The sequence below is a fragment of the Tachysurus vachellii genome, chromosome 2 (assembly GCF_030014155.1).
Source record: "Tachysurus vachellii isolate PV-2020 chromosome 2, HZAU_Pvac_v1, whole genome shotgun sequence".
In the NCBI taxonomy this organism is placed as follows: domain Eukaryota; kingdom Metazoa; phylum Chordata; class Actinopteri; order Siluriformes; family Bagridae; genus Tachysurus; species Tachysurus vachellii.
Window position 1 is genome coordinate 12,365,565 of NC_083461.1, and position 23,722 is coordinate 12,389,286.

General features: G+C 37.9%; 2 protein-coding genes across 5 annotated transcripts; one reads left to right on the forward strand and one right to left on the reverse strand.

The window, feature by feature from the left end:
- Positions 1 to 1,492: 1,492 nt before the first annotated feature.
- Positions 1,493 to 15,068, reverse strand: ccdc57 (coiled-coil domain containing 57). 4 transcript variants are annotated; one of them, XM_060897314.1, is made up of 21 exons: positions 14,090 to 14,490; positions 13,613 to 13,699; positions 12,203 to 12,653; positions 11,961 to 12,069; positions 11,049 to 11,150; positions 10,787 to 10,944; positions 10,631 to 10,705; positions 10,237 to 10,437; positions 9,716 to 9,874; positions 8,534 to 8,696; positions 8,248 to 8,367; positions 6,286 to 6,472; positions 5,787 to 5,978; positions 5,598 to 5,698; positions 5,280 to 5,480; positions 5,126 to 5,182; positions 4,720 to 4,939; positions 4,135 to 4,265; positions 3,733 to 3,858; positions 3,447 to 3,636; positions 1,493 to 1,881 (listed from the first exon to the last, which is right to left on the reverse strand). In XM_060897314.1, the coding sequence occupies exons 3-21, from the start codon at positions 12,598 to 12,600 to the stop codon at positions 1,688 to 1,690; spliced, it is 3,084 nt and encodes a 1,027-aa protein (XP_060753297.1). In that variant the 5' UTR covers positions 12,601 to 12,653; positions 13,613 to 13,699; positions 14,090 to 14,490; the 3' UTR covers positions 1,493 to 1,687. The 4 variants fall into 4 exon arrangements, with proteins under 4 accessions (XP_060753297.1, XP_060753314.1, XP_060753290.1 ...); XM_060897331.1 differs by lacking the exons at positions 13,613 to 13,699; positions 14,090 to 14,490 and adding an exon at positions 15,047 to 15,068; XM_060897307.1 differs by lacking the exon at positions 13,613 to 13,699.
- Positions 15,069 to 15,356: 288 nt separating this feature from the next.
- On the forward strand, positions 15,357 to 22,935 carry slc16a3b (solute carrier family 16 member 3b). Its single transcript, XM_060897343.1, has 5 exons — positions 15,357 to 15,567; positions 19,450 to 19,700; positions 19,787 to 19,930; positions 20,085 to 20,867; positions 20,949 to 22,935. Exons 2-5 carry the CDS (start codon positions 19,478 to 19,480, stop codon positions 21,368 to 21,370), a joined length of 1,572 nt encoding a protein of 523 aa, XP_060753326.1. The 5' UTR covers positions 15,357 to 15,567; positions 19,450 to 19,477; the 3' UTR covers positions 21,371 to 22,935.
- Positions 22,936 to 23,722: the final 787 nt, after the last annotated feature.

Genomic DNA, 23,722 nt, shown 5'->3' on the forward strand with positions numbered 1-23,722 from the left:
TTAACAAGTTCGCCGATGGCACGACCGTGGTAGGTCTCATCAGCAAGAACGATGAGTCAGCATACAGAGAGGAGGTGCAGCAGCTAACTGTCTGGTGTAGGGCCAACAACCTGTCTCTGAATGTTGATAAAACCAAAAAGATGGTTGTTGACTTCCAGAGAACACAGAGCAACCACTCTCCGCTGAACATCTTTGGATCATCTGTAGAGATTGTCAGGAGCACCAAATTTCTTGGTGTTCATCTAGCAGAGAACTTCACCTGGTCACTCAACACCAGCTCCATCACCAAGAAAGCCCAGCAGCGTCTCTACTTCTTACAAAGGCTGAGAAAGGCACATCTCCCTCCCCGAATCCTGACTACTTTTGACAGAGGGACCATTTAGAGCATTCTGAGCAGCTGCATCACTGTCTGGTTTGGGAACTGCACCATCTCTGATCGCAAGACCCTGCAGCAGATAGTGAGGACAGCTGAGAAAATCATTGGAGTCTCTCTTCCCTCTATCATGGACACTTACACCACACGCTGCATCCGCAAAGCCAACAGCATTATGGATGACCCCACACACCCCTCACACACACTCTTCACCCTACTGCCGTCAGGAAAAAGGTACCGAAGCATTCGAGCCCTCACGACCAGACTATGTAACAGATTCTTTCCACAAGCCATCAGACTCCTTAATAACTGAACTGTACTGAGCACAACACTCACATGCACATCAACTGTATGGACTGCACAGACATACGTTAAATACACACACTTCCAAAATATATCCATCGATTCTGTTTACATGCTGTTTTTGCACTTTTTTTGCTGTTTGCACATTATGTCTGACATTTCAGTTGATTGATTGCTGTTTTGCACAACAGTTGCTGCCATACTGTGTTCATTCCAGTATTTCTACACATGCAATACTGTTGAACATACAGTATTTACGCTGGTTGGTGCCGTTTCTGTCTATTGTCTCTTGTGTATTGTCTTGTAATTATTTGTTAGCACTGTCTTTTGTCCCGCACTGTCTTGTCTGTCTTGTCTTGTCCTGCACCATTTGCACCAGGTTGCACAGATGCACTTTATGTGGCTAGAGAGCAATTAAGGGTTAAGGGCCTTGCTCAGGGCAACTTGTTGCAGTGGCAACTTGGTGGACCTGGGATTCGAACCAATGATCTTCCGATCAGTAGTCAAACACCTTAACCACTGAGCTACCACATACCACATTACTAAGTCCTAAGATCTGTCTTTGTTTTGTGTGACACCATGGTCCTGGAGAAACATTGTCTCATTTCACTGTGTACTGCAACAGCTATATATGATTGAAATGACAATAAAAGCTTCTTGACTTTAATTCAGACAGGATAGACAGGTGATGACAAACAGCATACATACTTACTGCTAAGTGAAATGATATAAAGTTCAATATATGTTAGTGTAAGAAACTATATGCATAAGTAGGTGTATACTTTGCAGGTAGAATACAACCACAGTATTGAGTGATTGAGTATAAAAGTATTTTATTATTACAAAAACATTTTTTATTTTCAGTGACAGAGCTGACAAGTCATTTACAAGGTACATTTTACAAGGAACCCACAGAGTTTAGAGTTCAGTAAAGGTAACAAACACAAGATTCATGCTTGTTAAACAGTTTAAAGATCTTGCTCGGTTGGCACATTTTGTTCCTGCATAGTTTCAGTCTTTATTGTTGTAATTTCGGATCTTGACTGCCTTTCCAGCAGGCTTTGCCTTTTTACCAGGTTCAGATGTAGCTCTGGCTTGTTTGTTTCTCTCCTGGATCACTGCTTTCAAGCCCTGAACTTGAACTGGTAATCCGGGATGTGGTGTATTTCTATTTTCCTCTGCTCTGGCTGACACAGGAACAGTATCTGTAAATTATTCAAAGGAAGCCCATGCAGGGGCATCAACACATAAGGTCACATATAATGGTGTGCTGTTCAACCCTGCATGTAAAGTTATCGTACTGGAATCTCTTTTAGGATTTTCATATTTTTTAAATATGATGTTGATTAAAGATTCAGAAGGGTACTGAGAAGTGTGCTTGAATTGAACCACTTAGATCTATGAAACATAAAAGTTGACAGGGTGAAATGTTGGCACATTTTGGTGACATAGCTGCCTAGATGCAGATTTGCCTGAGCTCCTGGCTTATTGCAGGGACTGTTGGGGTGAATCCTAGATATACAGGCGATCTGTAGTGTCAGCACACCTGTGTGCACCCAGACTACCTCAGTGCCAAGTCAGCATAAAGCCTCTGATCACTCTGTACAGTCATAAAACTGATAATGACAATGTGTTGTAATAAAGGGAACAGACGTTCATAGGTAACACAAATAAAGAATAAAGATATGCTAAAACTCATGGTTTTAAGTTGCAGAAATATTTCTGTTGGAGGAAAGTCAATGTTTGTTATTGGTAATTCATTGGTAATTCAATGGCATGATGTTCTGAAGAATAAGGTGAGCTGCTGTCTGTTGAGTGCAATGCCACAGATTGGGTAAGCTTGGTCAGTTGTCCTTGAGGTTGGGACAGTATGATTTCTTGTTTCACAAAATTCTGGAGATTTGCCTAGATACACTGAATGATGCAAATTTGTTCTTGAGTTTATTCATTGCTTTGCTTCACTAGTTATTTAACATAGACTCAACCCTTAAATTAAAAGAATGATTAATTTCCTTTATTCCTAACTACACAAGGGGAAAACATACCTTCACCGTTTTCTCCCGTATCCTGTGAGAAATGTACAGACCAAATTACTTGATGTTCCTGCGAACCCTTTCATGCTCTTATAATTTTAGTACCATATGAATAGACCCCTCTGATTTTTTTGACTGCTGCTACTTGATGCATTTAGTCATCTAGCACATATGTCTCTATCAAACACATCCTGAATCAAGAAATCAGGAAAAAACATTCTGTCAGCCTAATTAAATGGGTTAATATAATGATGGGGACTAAATCTATACAATATGGGTGTGAATGGTCATAGATCGTCATAGACAAGTCATACTGATTTATCATCCAATGCAAAAATATTGGAATTAAAAAGCTAATTCTTTTGTTTTTGTTTAACTATTAAAAGCTCTGAATGTCAACTCTAGCCCCTAAAACAAGCTAAAATACAAGTTAAAAAAGAAGAATGCAAGAGTTTGGTGAGGTCAGTGGGTCATCATCTTAAGGCAGTGATTGCTATTCACAATAAGGCCAATACTTTTGCTCACATAAAATTTTGGTGGTCGGTCACCAAGGGTGTCATGTTTTAAGTTAACACATCTAGATGGAAAGGGACGCTGAACTTCTGATCAACTGTCTCATACTCATCTTTTCAAAATGTCTGCAGATTATAGCAAAGACAAAATAATCTGCTTTTCCGTTTCATGAGTTTCAGAAGGGAGTGTATATAATTACTAACAGGCTAAGTACAGACATTCACCTTGGTCCTCACTGTTACTCGAAGTGAGCACTGTAGGACTTAAGCCATGATCCAGCATCTTCCACACATCCTGTAGAGATTCATCAGTACACATGGAGGACGGCAGGGTTTGGGAAGAGCCGGCCTGATGCTGCACTGGGCTCTTGGAATGAGAGTGATCAGGGGGAATGTTTTCTTTACGGACTGAACGCTAGAAGAGAGAAAAAGAAAAAATGTTCAGCCAGGAAAAGCCTCAGGTGAAAGACAACAGCTTTGTAAGACAGTGAAAATAAGCATCTTTAGCTACCTGGACTATAACTCTTGTTGGCTGTTCCCACGGGTTGGCATCACTGGCCCCACTCCCACTCCCAGAGAGAGGATAAACTATAATGGGATTTCTGTTATTCAGATCTCTCTGGGCAAATTGCAGTTCCTGGATGGTAGGAAAATAAAACATAACCAAGAGTTTATTTACTGGATTGCAACAGACTGAAACATTTGCAATAACCTATCTGATAAAAGAGTTCATTCACCTCTTTTCTGGCACTCTCTAGTGGCCTCACTGATAACAGCATTGCATAAGAAATATGACTAAATCTTAGTCCTAGACATGAAATATGCTCTTCTTGCACAGTAAGCTTACAAGAACAATGTTTTTTTTTAACTAAAGGTTATTTAGCTTAGCTTAGTGTCCTGCTGTCTGGAGCACCTGAGTAGTAAGCTTGTACTGAAGTTGTTCCAAGGCATAAAAACGATTATGCGGCTGGGCATCAGTCTCATCTTTAGAGTGTTCTTTCTCACAAAGGCTAGGTTTGGATCTTGATGCAGAATGTTGCAAATCTGACAGAAAAAAAAGAATTATGAACAATAAACATATTGTATCGCAATCTTACTTTTGAATTTAAAGTAAATAAAACATTATTGGATTAAAGTCTAATGGTAAAAGATTAATTACATGTGGGTTATTATTATTGTTAACCTGTATGTTATGGTAAAAGAGGGTATAGGGATTATTGTGAGGTATTTAAATAAAGACAACTGAGGATTGACAGTGAGGAATGACAGTGGTTGGCTTTGCATGAGTATTTGTATAATCCATCATTAAAAAAGGGTTTCGCTCAGTGTGGTAGAAGAAAACTGAACAAATGGGACAGTATTAGTTAACCCAAACATCCCTGCCACAAGAAGCATCTGCTGGACTTCATATATGACTTTACCTGTTATACATATGTTAACCTGTATAACTGTTACATATTATTAAAAACTTGGTGTACATATTTCACACAAAACGTACCATCAATCCCTGACTCTATCAGCTGAGCTCGGAGTCTGTTGCCCATCTCAATGAGCTGCTGTTTGTCCTGGCTGAGGCGAGATATTAAACGAGCTGCCTGTTTGAGCTTGGTTTGGAGCAGAAGGGAATTGCTAGGCTTACTTCCTGTGCCAGTATTATGTAACAGCAGCTGCTGCCTCAGACTGATATTCTCCTCCTGAAGCTGCTTCACCATCTCGCTCTAGAAAAAGAGTGGGATTTTAATATGCAACCCAGACATAACAATGCATATTATAAAAATTTACTAAAATGACAATTCACAAGTAATTTATTCCAGTGACAATTTGTTTCTATCCTCCAAGGAAATCAAAACTTATTTCTTCTCATACGAGAGCTTCATAAGCAAGTTAAATTATGAACGCTTTACCTGAGTCAGTATGATGGGCTCTCTCCTGCTTGCAATGTCCAGTTTCAGTGCAGAGACCTTCACAGAGACATTGCATTTAATTCATTTCTTCCATCGATATTTCTAAGGATTCGGAGCTTCTGTTAACATGCCCAGTAGTGTAAATCATTCCCACCTGATTGCCTAATGCAACTGTTTCCAGATTATGAAGAACGCTGCCTTTTTGGTACTCCTCTGCCTCTCTCTTCACCTCCTCTAGCTGCATCTCTGCAGCAGTCAACCTTTGCTTCAAGCTTGCCTCTTCAGTTGCTGCATCTCTTTTTTGATTCGCCAGATCTATCCGTAATGCTTCATTCTCAAGTTGTTTGGAGTGACACTAGAACATGACATATGACCAAACAAAATACAGTTCTTTCCACTTAGTAAGGGGATTGTCATTTAGAAAAAAACATATAGTCCAAACTGAGTGAAAGGTATAGGCTGGTTATAGTACCTGCTGTGTGAGTTGATTCACCAGTGATTCCAAATGGGCAAGCCTCACTTCCTGTTTCTTTAGTGTAGCAGCACTGGCTACTTTGTCAGCTCGCAGCCCACCTGCCAAAAAAAAAAAAAGCCTTGCTCAGCATTGCTCTCAGATGATTTCACATACACATAAATACAATAATCTTAATGGAAAATATACCTATAGTTTCGTTAAGGGATCTGATGTGGTTTTGAAGGTACGCATTATCAGGGGAAACAGGAAGCACATCTGTAGAAGTGGGATTGCGAATAGTTGTCTTAGAGGCTTCTTCTAACTGATCTTCAAGACCTCTACATTTAGCCTTCAGGTTTTGTAGTTCCATTTCCAGTGCCTGGTTGTATTCTGTAGTTCCTGCCGTGACATATTAACTTAGAAATAAGCAAAGCAAGCATCTCTTTTGCTGTTCAAATGCTCATCCCAGGATCTGCTGGTTATATTCTTGCAACAAAATGACAAAGCAAACCAATTAGAAACATATTACAATTCACAGAGACATGAAAATTGGTAGTCAGGCTAGACTACCAGAATAAAGAGAATGTTACAGTAGTAAGTATCCTGGTTGACATTGACCTGTTGTATCACAGCCCTTGGAAAATGTAATTACAAAAATGTGCAGGTCAAGAAGCAAAGCCATAAATAAAAGTTCTATAGTAAGTACCAGCAGTAGAGGAGGGTATAGGGTCACTGTTCTGAACTGTCATGGAGTTCTGAGTTAAAGGCACTTCTGTGCTGAGAGTCTCCATCTGTCTCCTCATCTCAGTTACCACCTCCCGTAGGCTGCTGTTCTGCTGCTGAAGCCGACGGATCTCCTCTGAAGGAAAGCTGCTACTTTCGATTCCAGCTCCCTAAGTTAAAAAAGAAACATTACTGTATAATCAACAGTGTGGCAAACCAAAGTGGACTTCACAGGTGATTAAATGTCTAGGCTCATACATACTGCTCCTGGTGCAAATAGATTAAAGTTCTATTTTGATCAACCAGCCTGTCGCAGCTAAAAGCTGTCTATACGTAAAATGTTCCACATAATATATTGTTGTTGCTCTTAATCCTTTTCCCTCAGATCTGTAGTTAACTTTTATATGATTTCCCAATTGCTGATTGTGAAACAAGGCACAACCCAGCTTGCTTGTGTAGCACATGCAGAAAAATATGAAAAATAGATTATGACAATTGCTAGTTCCAGGTTAAAGCAATTAATAAAAAAACAGAGAATGTTAACTGACTTTGGTTCAAGGAATGATGTGAATGGGTAGAGCTAACCTGCTACAAATAGAATGGTTTGGTTAACCTGCTGTTAAGTGAAAAGGTGGTCATATCTTTGTTGTTCTGAGCTTGAAATCTTTTGGACTGGAGCATAAGTGCTACATTTAAAAACATTAAAAAACTATATTCTTCAATTCTCTATAATAACCTTTATTACAGTAAATGGAGGACAATTGTAGTTTCATTAAAGGGGCCTCACTGGGTGCCAAGAACGGTTAAACTAAACCTGGTAAAGAAAGGTTGTCTGTCAGCTGAGATAGGACATGATTCAGCTGCTTTACAGATAAATACATTTGCTGCAGAGGAAACGTTCATTCACCCTCCGAGAACGGGAATCCATCCATGCTATACAACAACATACAGTTATGACAAACACTGACAGAAAATTTGTTTCAAAAAATAAAAATGCTAATAAATAAAAAGCTTAATAGAAATAAAGTGATTCAAACAAACTCTTTTGAAGACAAAATATTCACCAGTACGTGATGTAAAATTCAGTTTCAGGATGTTAAGTGCTTATCAGCCACTAGAGGGAGACACGTAATCTCTTTATGATCATCGTGCTATACTTTTTCAGCTTTACATTGTAATACTCTCTTGATGACAATTTCAGCCCTTTTCTATTCATTCTGTTGGCAGGATATATTTTAAACCAATATATATCTCTATATATACACATATATATTTTTAAATAAAAATCTTAAAATCTAAAAAATATTAAAAAGGACACGCATTGGCAGGGAACTGTGTAATGTTATACACAATACTAAAGTGCACCGCAGCACAACCAGATCCCATTCAGGTCATGACTGGGTCACACTAAGGAAATATGTATCTGTGTATTCTGAATAATATGTGCAACAAATGTATTTCAGTCACAGGTGAAGCCTGTCAGATTCAGCTGTTCAAAATAAACCGACATGTGCGTTATCAATTTAGCCTTTCCTAATGTACTCCCACAAGAGGCACCTTGAACTTTGAGTGTAGCATACTGACACTGTCACAGCATCCCTTGCTGACATCCTATTTAAAGGTCTTTAAATGTTACATGATAAATAACCTACAAAGCAAGTGAGAGAGATGATGCATGACTAGGTGACCTCTGATAAATGTGCCAGCATCTCCCTGAATAGTTATCTCACCCATCCTGTGGTTGGATGGAGTAATGTATACTAGTGATGAAAGATTTACTTCTGTGAGAATGAAGTGAGGTTTTACTGAATGAATGGAAATCAGTTGTAGGACTATATATATATATATATATATATATATATATATATATATATATATATATATATATATATATATATATATATATATATACATACATACATTGAATGGCATTTTGTGGTCTAACCTGAGAAGCTGTTTTTGAGGTAAACCCATGCAGAGCCTCGTCTCTCTCTATGGTAACGCTCTTTAGCAAAGCAACTATTTCCTGCAGCTCTCGCTCCTTCTCCTTCAATTCAGCATTTACCTGATGACATACAGTTGAAATCATTAATACCATCATAAAATCAGTCACATATTATTCATTATTCTTTTTGTGACCTGTAATTATCTTTGTATGTAACTGGTCAAGCTCAATGACCTCTCATGCCTCTTTCACCTCTGGTATGATATTTAAGTGCGAGTTAGCTCACCTTGTCTCTGGACTGTGTCAGTCCATGGATAAGCTCCTCACTCTTGAGGTAGTGTTCAGCACGTACTTCCTCACAGCGTCGCTCCCAGTCCAGCTCCAACTGGACACACTTCTGCTCCAGAGCCTGTTCCCTCTGAATGGCACTGGCCAACTGCTGCTTATGCCTGAGTCCATCACACAGGGATTATATCTGTATGCTTTATTCACAGCAAATACAATTCAAAATACCTTTAATCACTCAATATACGCTATATTAAATCACACAGTGCTTTTCCATGACTTCTTCAAGACCTTTTTCCATAACCTGTAAACATGCATCACACCTGTTGCTTCTTAAAGGTGATCTTATAATGACTTCTGACATCCATGACATTAAAGTTAACGTCTTACAACCCTTTCCTGACTGACACACCTTTCCAAAAGCAATTATTATTTTAATAATAATATTAGTTTAAAGGATTTTTATTTTTCAATTAAATAAATACCACATTTACAAAAAAACATCACTAAGGATACGAGAAAGTTCAGATTTCGAGTTGTGTGTGGAATCAAAAAGCTTTTGTATTAAGTCTTGCATATAAGATTTGCAGCTGTGTCAGCCTTGATCTCATTTGCATCAGAGACAATTTGTACAAAATAAATAAATAAATAAATAAATAAATAATAAACAAACAAACAAATTTATTGTTAAACAAATGAATTTCAAGAAACTGAATCGTCTGGAAGATGATAATGACCTGCACTTCATCAACCGTATTATTATTTTTTTTATTAGCTACAGTATATGCCAGTTAGGTAGAAAATACCTCAATATATTCAATAAATAAGTGGATTAATAGCCCATCCTTACACTTGAATGCTGACAACAATTTATGAACTTTTCTCATTTCTTTTAAAGGAAAACTAATATACACCTTGCATGTACGGAATCTACGGAAACCCTGAAACATTGTTACTGTAGCGTATTAGCACATATTTGGATTGGAATATACCCAAGAATAATGCAATAATAATTTACTAATAATAATCATTTTTAATTAATTAAAAATTAATTAAAAAAAACAATTAATAATCATTTACCTATGCCCCGCTTACTGTACGTACAGTATAACACCAATATGCAGTAACCCACCAAGAGGTTTAAAGTCAACACTTAACAGTGTGATTATTGATAAGCACCGACCTCTCAGAGTCCTCTTTATATTTCTGCAGCTCTGCTCTGATTTTGGCCTCTCTGTCCCCTGCAGACAGAAGCTCTGTGTCCTTGGCAACTGTTTCTTTAGAGACCTGGGTGACGTAAGCATCCCAACTGGCCTGCGTCTTCTCCAGCTGTGCACGGAGCCTTTTGGACAACAAGAGATTTATTCTTATGATAATGTGACAGATTAATAATTCACTTTCATGTTACTGCTGCAAGTGCAACTCCAAAAGGATCTGACTGAAAGGAAAAACAATGGACAATAGTTAACTGTTAATAGTGATGGGGCCGTAGCTTTATACATTCAACCAAATAACAGTTTTACCTTCTTATAGGGATAATTACAAGTAGTAATAATTACATTATAGTGGAAATATGATCTTCCTGATGGTAATACCAAGCTCGGTGATTTGTATAAATACTGTGATTTGCATCACTACTGGGCCGTATCTTTTCATACAAGCAGAAATAATAATTGTGTGTGCATGTGTGTTTGTTTGTTTTACTCCTGGATCTGCTGCTCTTTTTGTGACATATTATCTGCATGTCTTTTCTCTCTCTTCTCCTGCTCCAGGATCAGGCTGTCTAGCTGCATCTGAAGCTGTATGGCTTTCTTTTTCTCCTCATGCAGTTCAGATACATGCATCTCCTTCATGGTCTCCAGAGCGGTTTCTTTCTCCCGAGCCGCACGTTCCAACTCTGCATGCCTGGAATGAGCAGCAACATAGCTCAAATCACTTCACATCATCCAAACAACTCTGGTCTGAAGAGCACACGTTATTTATAGTGCATTTATCTCAGTAAAGTTCACAACCTCTGCAAGACTGTTGATTTTTTTTTTTTTTTTTAGAGGGGTTGTGTTCATTCATTTCATGCATTAGAATATTTATCCTTGATTACTTTCTGTTGCTGACTTCTTCTTCTTTTTTATCTTTAGCCTTCATTTGGGTCACTTTTTCCTCGAGCTCCTTTATCCTAAAAGAATGACACACGATTTCGGTGAGAATAAATTCAATGAGAAATAATAGAGATTTGTTGCATGGATGACATAAGCACCTTGAGTCTTTGACTGCAGATGTGGTCTTGAGATCCCAGTCTCTGTTCAGGATTTCTTTCTGTGCTTGTTGACAGAGTTGCTCAGACAACTGCAGTGCCTCAATAGCCTCGTCGTGGCCTTTGGCATGGAGATCCACCTCTTTATTCAGAAGCTGTACCTGTTAATTAAACCAGCACTTGCAGCTATCTAAGCATATAAAACTCACGGAAAACAAGGTTTTAGACCGTTTTGGCTTGTGATACATATTTCATTAGATTTCACCTTGAGCTCGTGAGACAGCACAACGTTACGCATATCATCCAGTTTCATGTTGAACTCGTGTTCCCGTTTCCGCATCTCGCTGTCGAAGTCTGCCAACATTTCCTGCCATCAGTTACAAAAGGAAACGAGCTGTCATGTACATGCACAGCTTAATACTTCTTCTCCAACACGTCAAGAGCAAATACAATATATCTGATATAATCTCAAATTTATCATTATTTCCCTATGTTATATGGCTAACACAGTCAACTGAAATATATTAGAAGCTTACAGTACATACCAAGGGTTTAAGTATTCAAATGAATTAAGTATTCAATTATACAAATTATACAAACCGACACATTGTGAAGTGCTTTTAAACACACAATACATTACCAACATTCATCAGGTAGCCAAACACACACATTAAAGTGTAAAGTGCACCGAGGACAGGTTTATATTTTTAAAAAGTTCATCAGTCCCCCAGCAAGTAAATGAACTACTGTGGAAACAAACACTACTAACATATTAAAAAAGCAGCTGCTGAGCATATCTCAGCTGATCTCAGCTCAACAAGCAAAAGTCAAAGGTGATTGCATTGAAATGAATAACGCAACATCTATTTTTGGTATGAACAACAAGGGGTATGGCATTTTGCTCAACAAAATTATCCAACGTCTAGTCCCCCATCAGCTACTCATTTTACAGTGCGACGTGAGAATTCCCTAGGGTTAAAATCTGTCAGACATGTAGGTTTTAAATTCCATGCAGATTTATGGAGGGCTAAATTTAAACTAAATGCAACATGTATAAGCTTCATTATTTATTTTCTTAAATCAAAAGCTCTGTTTGATGTGCAAATGATTCAAACACACTGGACACAGTAAATCCTACTTGTATATCATCTGACAGGTTGGACTGGGTCTGTGGTACCTGTTTTTGCAGTGCCAGCTCCCCATCTGATGCCTGGATTCGTCGTTGGAGATCCCATCTCAGAGTTTCATTCTCCTCTCTGAGTGTCTGAATCTCATCCTCCTTCACACTGCAAAAGAAAAGTGCTACTGACGTGGGGATTTTCTGTGTAATATCCCTGACATACAATTTGTGCAAATTTCAATTACTATTCAATGCATTAATAGCACTCCATAGATGTTAGCAAAATTGCTCTTGTTTACCTGTACACTCTCTCCAGCTGTAGCCGGTGCTCTACGCCTCTTTTCTGATACTGAGCCTGCAAATCTTCTTTTTGCCTATTTGCCTCTCCCAGGGCATCCTGCAGTTTGGCTAGCTGGATCCTCAGCTCACTGAGCTCTGCTTGCCGGACACTCTCTTCCGTATGGACATGGACAGCCATCGCATCGTAGCGCTCCAGTTCTCGGTCCCGCTCCTCCAGCACACGCAAGTTATACTGAAAATCATCCCGCAAACGAAGGAAGCGTTCTCTCTGGGTGGAAAGCTCACTGGTGGCCTCAGACAGTGCAGTCTCCAGATGTTGAATACGCAAGGCCTGAAGCTCTTTCCATTCCCTCTCCTTAGAGGCTAGTTGGGCCTCAAGATCTGCACTGTCCTGCATGGCTTTTGAAGGCTAATTATAGAACATAGCCTGTCTTCATTGATTAAACAAATCTGCAAATACATGAGCTTTGTGAAGTGATGCAATCAACAATGAATAAATAACACATACCACTCATTAAAAAGCACTAATTCAAAAACAATTGGTTCCTGTGCACAATTTGTTAACAATTACATATCTACAGACAGTTTAGATCATACAGCTTATAGACACACTTTTTGTATGCACAATAATAAGTACCAGTCATTACTTTGGATATGTTTAAGTGTTTTGAAATGTTTAAGTATGTTTAAACATGTTTAAGTGCTATGACATTCAGGGCAAAGCAAAACTGATTAGGATTTTAAATCAAGCTCGAACAGATGAACAAAAGAAATGATCTTTTTGAAACCAAATATTTCTAATTAGAATTCTAAATTTGATGTTCAATTTTTTTTTTTTGCATTTCAACAGGAACTTATTATACTATGATACTGAGCCGTTCATCGATCGATTTTACACACTGCTTGCATCAAGAAGGAATATGGAAGCGTTATATCAACTTAAATCCATAAGCACAGATTGAATTAGTTTGGATAAAGTATGAAGAATACACATGACAGACCCATTCATCTTGGAAGCTACTGGCGATTCGACAGCGTTAGGAATAATGTTACTAAGCTGGGAAATACAGTATATCCTGCTGCACGAAGATGCAAGACAAGTGTGCTGTAAACATTTCTTATTAGTGCAGGTGGTGTTTCGTAGTAAAGTACTTTTTAATATTTTCCAATGCAATTTCATATGAATTCCATTAAAAAAAATAATAATATTAATTATTTAATCACATAGCGTACAAGAGTGGGAGCTTAGCGGTTAAGGTGTTTGACTACTCATCAGAAGGTCATGAGTTCAAATCCCAGGGAAATCAAGCCTCAATTGCTCAGCTGTTTAAATGAGGTAAATATAAGTCGCTCTGGATATTTGAGCGTCTGCCAAATGCCGTAAATGTAATAAGACTCAAAATTAATACCTTCAATATCAAAGCTGTTCCTTTTTTTCCACAAAGAGTCATCAGGGTCTCATGGAATGTGCCATAGGACAACAATAACTGATCCGTCTATTCAGCAAACCCATTGATAAATGAGTTAACGCAACAATTAAAATGCTGTTTATGTGAATTTAAAATGATTTATTACAAAATATGACTGTTCAATTTTGACATTTTGTAAAAGCTCACACAAAAATAGCTTATTCAGCTGGTTTGGTTTATGGCAATAAGCTATGTAGATAAATATGTTACTAATAATACAACACGATTTTAATTACTCATAGTTAATGTTAGCTAAAGAACTATTTGAGTCTAGAAAAGCTTTACATTACACAAAAGCGCGTGTTAGATACACTGAGACAATATATTGTATAGTATTATATATATAGTGTATTGTATATTGTACACAAGAATATACACAAATATTGTTAAAGATAACTGTATAAAAAACACAATTACCATTTATGCTACAACAGCCTTGTGTGTATACTCCAGCAGCTTGGTTCCCAAGGACCAAAGCGGGCCGCTGAAAGATTCCGGGCGAAACTTTTACTCGAGATGAAATGTTCCGCGTTTGTTCAACCGAGAATAAGTCTTATTTGTTTTTAGATGATAATACATATTAAAGAGTCCTGTTAAGTATGATATTTAAAGTTGTGTGAATATTTGTGCAGTCTTTAAAAAAGTTCTACAATTCTAATTAGATTTCCTGTTATTCTTGAAAATGAAATGGAAATGCATTTAAACTCATTGGTGCGTCTCTGATTAAAATCCGACTGATTATAATAGCCCAGGTTTATCGCCAGTTCACCCAACATGACTCAAATATTAATTTTCCGGCGTTTCAGACTGATGTCCATGCTGTAAACAAAAAAAACCCCAAAACAAAAGACTGATGACGAAAGAGGAAACTGAAAACCGTCTCTACAAGCGGTTATTATTCCGATTCTTTCCAGTGAGTCACTTTATTTGACTCACAAATAAGAATCGACTCTTTGCGCTCCTAACATCTTATTTGCACTTATTACATCCTTCCCTCATTGTCATCCTATGGCTCTTTTAAGAAAACGTATTTTTATTTTAGTTAACAATTTAATATGCCTTCGAACTGAACAAATGTGCTTGGAAACTGCAGGAAGCATCTCTACATTTGTTATTGTTTCTCCTTATTTAAAAAGATTCATTTACATTTATCTTGATATTTTGATTCCACCTCAAATATACTAAGAGCAGGCCTTGTCTTAAACACACCTCTTAACTTTTACACTAATGAATACAACAAACGTTGAAATGAGCATTTTTATGAGCGTTTACTCAAAGGTACAAAATGCGAGTCGGTTCTCAACAATCACCTTAAAGAGTCTGATCAAAGAGCCGAGCCGAATCGTTCACAAACGACACATCACTAGTCTCTACCTGCCTGACATCACGTAGCTCTGGGCGCTTCCCTGTCGCATAAAGCTATAGCAGCTCAAAAATGACGAATGGTGCCTACTTGATGAAACAGTGAACAATTAACAGATCATTAATAAGCCATTTAGTAGTTCAGACAACACACATCACAAACAAAAATGTCGTAAAGAAGCGTATCATTGGATGGAAAGCAGGAAAACGATATTGTATTGTAAAGCACATGCAAGTACCACTTTGCTCACGTGCTGGAGGTTTTTTTTTTAAGTGCTCTTATAAATAACAATAACAGCGAGTGAAGGACGAAGGAATGGGAGGGGCTGAGAAAAGTGTAGGCGGGATGATGCACGTAGCCACAGAATGGCGCATGAAACGCGCAACAAACGCGCACGTCCTCATTCTCCAAACCCAGGTGCCTGAAGAGCAGCTTGGACTCACAGCGCATCCTCGCTGAACCTCACACGGAAACAAGGAAACAGCGATGTTTCTGACACCAACGACAGATTTATCATCAACAAATCGATAAGGTAGGCTGTTGTGGATGCGTTTAAAAAGAATTTCCAAGCGTTTAAATCGTGTATATCGAGCATGTGCCATGTTAACCGGCCGTAACAGGTCGTTTTAGCTAGAATGAATGAGGCACAAGTCATCTCTCCGGGCACATTATTATTATTATTAGTAGTAGTAGTAGTAGTAGTAGTAGTAATAGTATTAGTATTATATATATAAGCTACCATGTATTTCTGAGTGTTTCTTTAAAGGATGGAAAATGCGAATATTTCATTTGTTTATTTTGAAACATCTTAATGAGCTGATTACTATCATATTTACATGTTATTAATAATTCCGATTAAAGCAGCTATACGCTATTTTGCGACAGTAGGTATTTGAGATGGATGAGTAACCCTCTGCCTAAGTGAAGTGAAATGAACAAACTCGACTAGTAGTTTGTTACTAACAGCTCCGATGATGTATCTGTTTCTCTACTCATTTCTCGAACTAACTTTATTACTAGACGAAAAAACAGAACCCCAATCTAGTCACGTACACGATGACGTGCTGTGGGCTGCATCATGTATTAGTCTACACTATTAGTCCACCCACAGTCATTCCATACAAGGGCTACATAAAATATGTGTTAAAAAATGTGTTTTATATAACATCTGAATTTAATTTATTTATATAAAATAATAAAACTATGGCTTTTAATGTTTATTTTGGGATCCAAGCTTGTTACTTGGACAAATGGACATTAAAAATACCCCACTGAATTCAGGATTATTATCATAATTCACTGTTAAATAAAATACGTAGGTAGAAAAGATAAAAGTTTTTGTTTTCTTAAATACATGAAAGACAGAAATTTGACAATACATAAAAAAAGTATCATGACACTACCAATTAATTGTACAGTCTCAGAAACAAGAGGACTCGAGTACAAGTTGGTGCCCTTGAGCGTTCATCATCTTCGGTGCATTTAGTGTAACTTGACTCAAAAAATAAATAAATCTAAATTAAAATCTACAAATAAATCTTTAGTGTATATATATATATATATATATATATATTAGTATATATTAAGATATATACTAAAAGTCAAGAGAAAATGAATGATCCCTGACTGCTTCAATACAGAATGACTCCTTTACACAGGTTTCTGCACTATTATTAACAACGGCCTCCCCAGAGAATAGCTGTCTCTTTTGTAATGCAGAATGAATCCGTGCAGAGTCACTTATGTCTAATTGTGGGACTAGTTTTAGGATGAATGAAGACTTTGAGTGCATGGAGAGGGTTAAGTAGCCAAACTTTCACCCACAAAAACCCTACAAGAGGTGCAGATATAGACACCATTACACTCACGTGTGGAAAGACACCAGGGAGCAGCTGGGTAGGTTCTTAATGCATGCTAACTACCTGTTTACCACTGCTCATGTGTGTTAATCATTGGAGATTTTCTTGGATTTGTAACGTTACTTACGTTATTTACATAAACTGAAATGGTTATATGGAGTCAAGTCTTTTTCATGTGACCTTAAACTTCTTAGTTTAACTGTACTTAAGTAACGATATACTGACGCACAACTGAGTTTGCTGAATAGTGTTAAAGGGAAATTTCACATGGGTCGATCAAATTACAGGATGTTTGTCACAGATTATGTTCTACACACTGAGATCATGCATAATAGTGGACTTATTTGGAAAAGCACTAAAACTGTGACAAAACATTTGTTTAACCAGACACCTGCATGAGTTCTTTTTGTGTGAAATCTATGTAATATGAAAATGCTTCATTAAGCATACTGATATTTTTACAGAGTGGATGATTTTTAGAATTTGATTTATAACTTTTTTTTTTTTACCCTGATTCAAGTTTCAGAATGTAGCTGTAGTTGGTACTGTTGGTATCCGTTGCCATATGTTTTACATGTAGTATGCATGTAGAGTCTCAAGCATTAGTAATAGAATAGGTGATGAGTTGCTCCATCATTTCCTGATGTACAATCTGTTCCTTTAGAAAAAAAGTTCATATTATCACTATGGTGAGACATTGCCTAACTTATTTAACCTAGGGTGTTAGATTTTCCTTGAATTTGGCTGAACAGTTGTTGGGTGGCTCGCCACCATACTAGAATGCTTCTAATACGTAAAAGAAAAGTAATCTGCACCAAGTTTAGGGGAAAAGTGTTTATTGAAGATGTTCGTGTAGCATAGCAGTCTTTTGGAACTTAACCCAAAGGTACTGTCTGTGTGATCAGACTTTATATCTGGTAACAAACGGCCTTCAAACAATAGAATGATACAGTTAGGACCTCCTACTGGAGAACTTACAATGGACAGGACAGAAGGGCCATCCTGTGTATTGATCAGGGGATTGCTCTGCAGACAGGCCATTATGTTAACTACAGCTGGGGCACAGGCACAATCTAATCAACCATTTAGTTCCCCCTTACCAGTTATATGTAAATTACAGGTGGGACAAAGGAACATCACTCGTTGTTTACATATGAATGTCAGGTGTTGGTTATGCATGAAAAAACTAGACACAAAATCCTTCAAGGGGAAAAAAGTAGGATACCATAGAGGTGGTTGTATATTCAATAGAGGCAGTTCATTGAAATAATGCTGAGAAAAGTTCTATTTTATATGACTGAAGTTTGATTTCTTTTTATCTTGTTTAAAGTGAGCTGGATCTGGAGCCTATTCCAGAAACACTGGGATACACAGGAATATAACCATATCCATTGGACACTAGGCATGTGTAGGAAATAGCATTGTCCTATATCTGTTTTCAGATTCAAGTCCACAGTGAACCAATAACTATACAGAATACACAAGTATTAATATTATTGTTTGAATTAAATATAAACCTTGAGCATCAGGTTTCGCAGCATAGTCTGTGAATTGTTGCCCCTACAATTCAAGTAGATGCCTATTATTATCCACTGTTATCTTGACCAGACAGCATAGCACTAAACATGGACTTTGTTTTCCTTGTAAGCTTTATATCTGACTTTATCTATAGTAAAAAAAATATATATATATATATATATATATATATATATATATATATATATATATATATATATATATATATATATATATATATATATATATATAGTACTAGTGCAAGAAAAACTAACACATTTAATCATTATCAGTTTTGAACAAATCGGTTAATACAAATAATGTCTTTATATTTGGTCACATGACATTTGGACATAACAATCGTGACTAAACAATAAGTCAATTGTTTTCCAGACACGTAACTCTAGAATACCAGTAAAAAAAATAGTTCTAACTCCAAAATAGAAAACGCATAGGAGGACAATAAAACACCGTGATTAGTAGTGATAGTGGTTTGCTAATGATATATTGATCTGGTCCAATGAGTTGTTCAGCTCCTGGGGCATGTCAAAAAGGGCTGGACAGCTAATCCTCTTTGAGCCACATCTCACATAAGCCGAGCTGGCTAATCACGTGTCTGTGTGTTCATACAGTATGGCAGCATTAAGCACAGTAATATAAAGCACTTCATGTTCCCTGTTAAATGCTGAAAGGCACTTGGCACTGATGTGTGGCCAACTGTTTAAGGAGTTGTGGTAGGCATTGATACTGAGTAGTGTGTTAGAGAGGTAATGCTGCCTGTTGGGAACTGTTAGCGTTGGGAAGCACCAGTGTACGTCCTTAAGTATCTCAAAGGCCTGTTTGGTTTTATTGGCATCATAAATATTCATTCCACTAGTTTTCTTGGGTTTATTGGGTAACCACACTGGGAAAGTTTTGCTCATGATCAAAATTTACTCTGTATGTCTATTTAAAGCTGTTATCACAGTTGATAAGAACCAGTGAAAACAAACATTCCTGTATAGATATGTTTACCTACCTAATTTCTTTCTCATTTGTAGTAGCTTCAAGTGACTTGGACAGAACATCATGGGAGGAGTGGTGGTGGATGATGGAGGCAGTGGGGTGAAGGCCCCAGATGGAGGATGGGGCTGGGCTGTGCTCTTTGGCTGCTTCACCATCACTGGATTCTCCTACGCATTTCCTAAGGCTATCAGCGTCTTCTTTAAGGAGCTGATTCGTGAGTTCGGCGTGGGCTACAGCGACACTGCCTGGATCTCCTCTATTCTGCTGGCAATGCTCTATGGCTCAGGTTGGGACAGGTTCTAAGTGAATTCAATGAAAAGCATAATTAGTAGGATAATTAAGATTTGATCTATTCTTTTTATTTTCACTCAGGCCCCCTGTGTAGCATTTTAGTAAATCGCTTTGGATGTCGCCCTGTGATGATGGTAGGTGGCCTCTTTGCTTCGCTTGGCATGATCTTGGCATCGTTTGCCAACAGCATTGTTCAGATTTATCTCAGCACTGGAGTAATCACAGGTGAGCTGTTCTTTACAAATCTTTAAAATCTTTTCTCTATCCTTTTGAAATTAATAAACAAAATAAGATAGTGTGTGTATACAGACAATGGTTATATCTATGGTTTTCACCCTAAAGCTAATTGCTTCTAATAGAAATGTGGGCTGTGTTGCAGGTTTGGGTCTGGCCCTGAACTTCCAACCTTCACTCATAATGCTGAATAGATACTTCAATGAGAAAAGACCCTTAGCTAATGGACTGGCTGCAGCTGGGAGTCCTGTAGCACTGTGCTGTTTATCTCCTCTGGGCCAAATTCTTCAGTACAAGTACGGCTGGCGTGGTGGTTTCCTCATCCTCGGAGGCATACTGCTTAACTGCTGCGCATGTGGAGCCCTAATGAGACCATTAATAGCGCCAAAGAAGAGTGCAGAAGACCAGGAAGCAGCAAAAGAAGTAGAGGAAAAGCCAAAACCAAAGCACAAGTTGCTGGACTTCAGTGTCTTTAAAGACAAAGGGTTCATCATCTACACTATAGCAGCAGCTATTATGGTGTTAGGACTTTTCGTGCCTCCAGTCTTTGTAGTTAGCTATGCAAAAGAGCTGGGCAATGAAGACACCAAGTCTGCACTTCTGCTCACCATTCTTGGCTTTATCGATATCTTTGCTAGGCCTACATGTGGCATTATTGCTGGACTTAAGTGGGTGCGACCACGGTGTGTTTACTTCTTCAGCTTTGCTATGATCTTTAATGGTACCACCGATATTATAGGCTCCCTGTCAAAGGACTACACATCACTTGTAATTTTCTGCATTTTCTTCGGTATCTCATATGGCATGGTGGGAGCCTTGCAGTTTGAGGTGCTAATGACCATCGTGGGAACAGAGAAGTTTTCCAGTGCAATAGGTCTGGTGCTGCTGGTCGAGGCTGTAGCTGTGCTAGTGGGGCCACCAAGTGCAGGTCAGTTTACATTATTATTCGCTGTCCTGTCCTAGCATGATTCCTTAAGGATAAAATCATAACATATTTTTTGGATTGCAGGTCGGCTGCTTGATGCCACCAAGGTCTACATGTACGTCTTCCTGCTAGCCGGTTGTGAGGTGGTCCTCTCGGCTATCGTACTTTGCACCTGCAACTTGCTTTTTATCAAGAAGACTCCTCAGCAGCCTGACCCTGCAGCCAAGATGGAGACGGCTGCGACGGAGACTGAGATGGAGCAGCTCAATAAAGGTTCTCAGGATGACCTAGAGAATCATGATGCAAGGAAAGAATCAGAGCCCAAGAATGTACAGGAAGAAGAACAGAGAATAAATCCAGAGGTGAAAGCACAGAAAGAGAGCAAAGAGGACCCAGACAAGCCAGAAGCAGCAAGCGAAGATGAACTTCAGGTGGACTCGGTAGATCTTTCAAAAGTGGCGACCAAAGCAAATGGCGGTGCAGTGGAACCCGAATCTTCTCTGTGATGACAGTACCCTGAGAGAAGTAGACCATTTTAAAAGTAAGAAAGAACTTGATTGCCGTTTTGTGTGTGTTCGTATTTGATGTTTTGATGTTGTGTGCTTTCTCTACTGCACTGAAAGATGTCTCGTGATTACAGGTATGTTGGTGTTCGGATTTCAGTGGAATTTAGAACATTTGAACTTTTTTAAAACCTTAAATGGTGACAGGACAAACATAGACTTTTATGCACTAAAAAATGTCAGTATCCCTAAAATAGAAATAGTACCACAAATTTAAAGCAAGCTATGCGTACAAGGATATGTAAGCAGGCAGACTTTTATTCCATAAGTATTTTGGATTCAAAATTACTCTGTTAATGATTATTCCATTAAAATTGCACTAAAGCAAAACTGCAACTCGGTCATTTAGTACTCAGTATCTAAGAAGGGATTAGTTGGTTCAGCTGCACTATTTAAAGGACCTGTGCAGACTACTAAATGTGCTGCAGAGAGATCACTGTGTTTTAGCTTTGTTACAAAAACAACAGCCAGTAACCATTCATAACTACTATTGTGAATACGCTTGATCTCTATTGCACACACTGTTAGCTACTGTGTAACACGTTCATCGTCTATGAGAAGCTTACTGTATAGGGTTTTTTGTGGCATTTGTCAACACACGTTATGCAAATTGTTGTTCGGGTATAAAAGCAGGTGCTTCAAGTGACTCAAAATCAAACGTCTATTTAATAACCGTCCATATGTCTGTATTTGGAGACCCATTGGTCCTACTTGGGGTGAATGACAAAATGAGAGTTAAACACATTCTATTCATTTTCATTCTGTTTCATTTCTGTTGCGAATTGTTTAAATGGGCTACTTTGTGTGCTGTATTTCCAAGTGCAGTGAAACTTGGAAATCATCTACTGGTTGAGGCACAAATGAGTGTGTGTCTCAGTCACACCAGATTTAACCCTTACGCTCATTAACAAGCCATTTGTGAGCTAAATTAAGTGTTACAGCAAAAAAACAAACATTTCACTGAAGTATCACCGGTCTGAACAAGTACAGAGCATCTGAGCTTTTTTTTTTCAATTTTGGGGTTAATAAAGATATGAAATCTCAAGTGACACTCCTGCCATTGATTTTAATGTTCTAGCTTTATAGTTAGAAGCTGCTTTACAGTATTTTTCACAGTCAGTTTATTTATTTTTGCTAGATATTGATTCCTAGCTATTTTTTAAAAGTAGTTTTAGATATTTAGTTTGTATTGAAAAAATGTTCAGCAGTTAAAGGATGCACCGTTCATGACTACCTATCCAGCATCTTGATTGGGTCAGTAATGAGAGACACTTCTGATAAAGATTGTGAACCAGATTAGTATATGTGGTGCTCTTTGTTGATGATATGAAATACTTAAGAGTTGGCTGTGCCTTAAATGTGGAAAGAAGTTACAGCAAACACATCAAAAGGAATGTTTTAAAAACCATTATCTTCACTATTCTGTTTTCTTTTCCTCAAGATGCTGTGTGTGTGTCTATATTTCGGTAAGATGTTGAATAAAATTCTGAACTGAAAGAAAAAGCTGATCGACGTGTGTTCATTCCAAGTGAGGGTTCAAACGTGACGAGGCGTGCTGTTATAGGAAAACAGTGATCAGTAGTAAGATAATGTGATACCTGACAAAGCACATCCCAAAGTGTTTTTTACTACACTCTTGATTTTACCAATGACCAACACATGCTCTGTAAACATTTGTGAAAAAAATGTTCCTGTCAGCACTCACTGTACGTTAGAGCAGCTCTGAACAGTTGTTCTTTCATCAGCCACTTACTGTATATTCTCTCTTGTAGTTAATAAAACAGAAATGCATCTGGACATGCAAACAGGAAGTCCTGTCCTGAAGGCTTTCCCTGGGAAGAAAACATATTAGCTGTTGTAAAGCACTGACACAAGAGACTCCATCCATAACTGTTAATCTCCTTCCCAAAAACTTCACCATGTCAAGGAACATACAGTACATTTATCTGTTTCTATAACATGTTTTTAACCGGCTTATTTAGGTCATACAGTCTTGAGTTGGTAAGCCGGTTTTTATTTTGTAGTGAAGCTCCTGTCACTTTCTAAACAGATTTGAGTGATAATTTATCAGAGGTGTGGTATAAAGGGCAAGAGTTAAAAAAGTTAGAGCATTAAAAAAGCTTTTCAAGGACTGAGGAGATTTCAAATGAGGCACAGAAACCTGTTCATACTGGACAGTGTTGGGAAAAGCTTTAGCTTTCACACCTGACACATGTATCATGGATTTACTGATCAGGCAAATACCATAGTGACATACAGTAAAGCAGTAGATAAGAAAGTGTACTCATTTTTACT

Coding starts and splice junctions, on each gene's coding strand:
- ccdc57 (XM_060897331.1), bottom strand. CDS start 12,600: ATGCAGGACAGTGCAGATCTTGAGGCCCAACTAGCCTCTAAGGAGAGG. Junction 9,875..10,236: donor AAAGAGCAGCAGATCCAGGA/GTAAAACAAACA, acceptor GTTGTCCAAAAG/GCTCCGTGCACAGCTGGAGA. Junction 8,697..9,715: donor TATAAAGAGGACTCTGAGAG/GTCGGTGCTTAT, acceptor TGATGGACTCAG/GCATAAGCAGCAGTTGGCCA.
- slc16a3b (XM_060897343.1), top strand. CDS start 19,478: ATGGGAGGAGTGGTGGTGGATGATGGAGGCAGTGGGGTGAAGGCCCCA. Junction 19,701..19,786: donor GGCAATGCTCTATGGCTCAG/GTTGGGACAGGT, acceptor ATTTTCACTCAG/GCCCCCTGTGTAGCATTTTA. Junction 20,868..20,948: donor AGTGGGGCCACCAAGTGCAG/GTCAGTTTACAT, acceptor TTTGGATTGCAG/GTCGGCTGCTTGATGCCACC.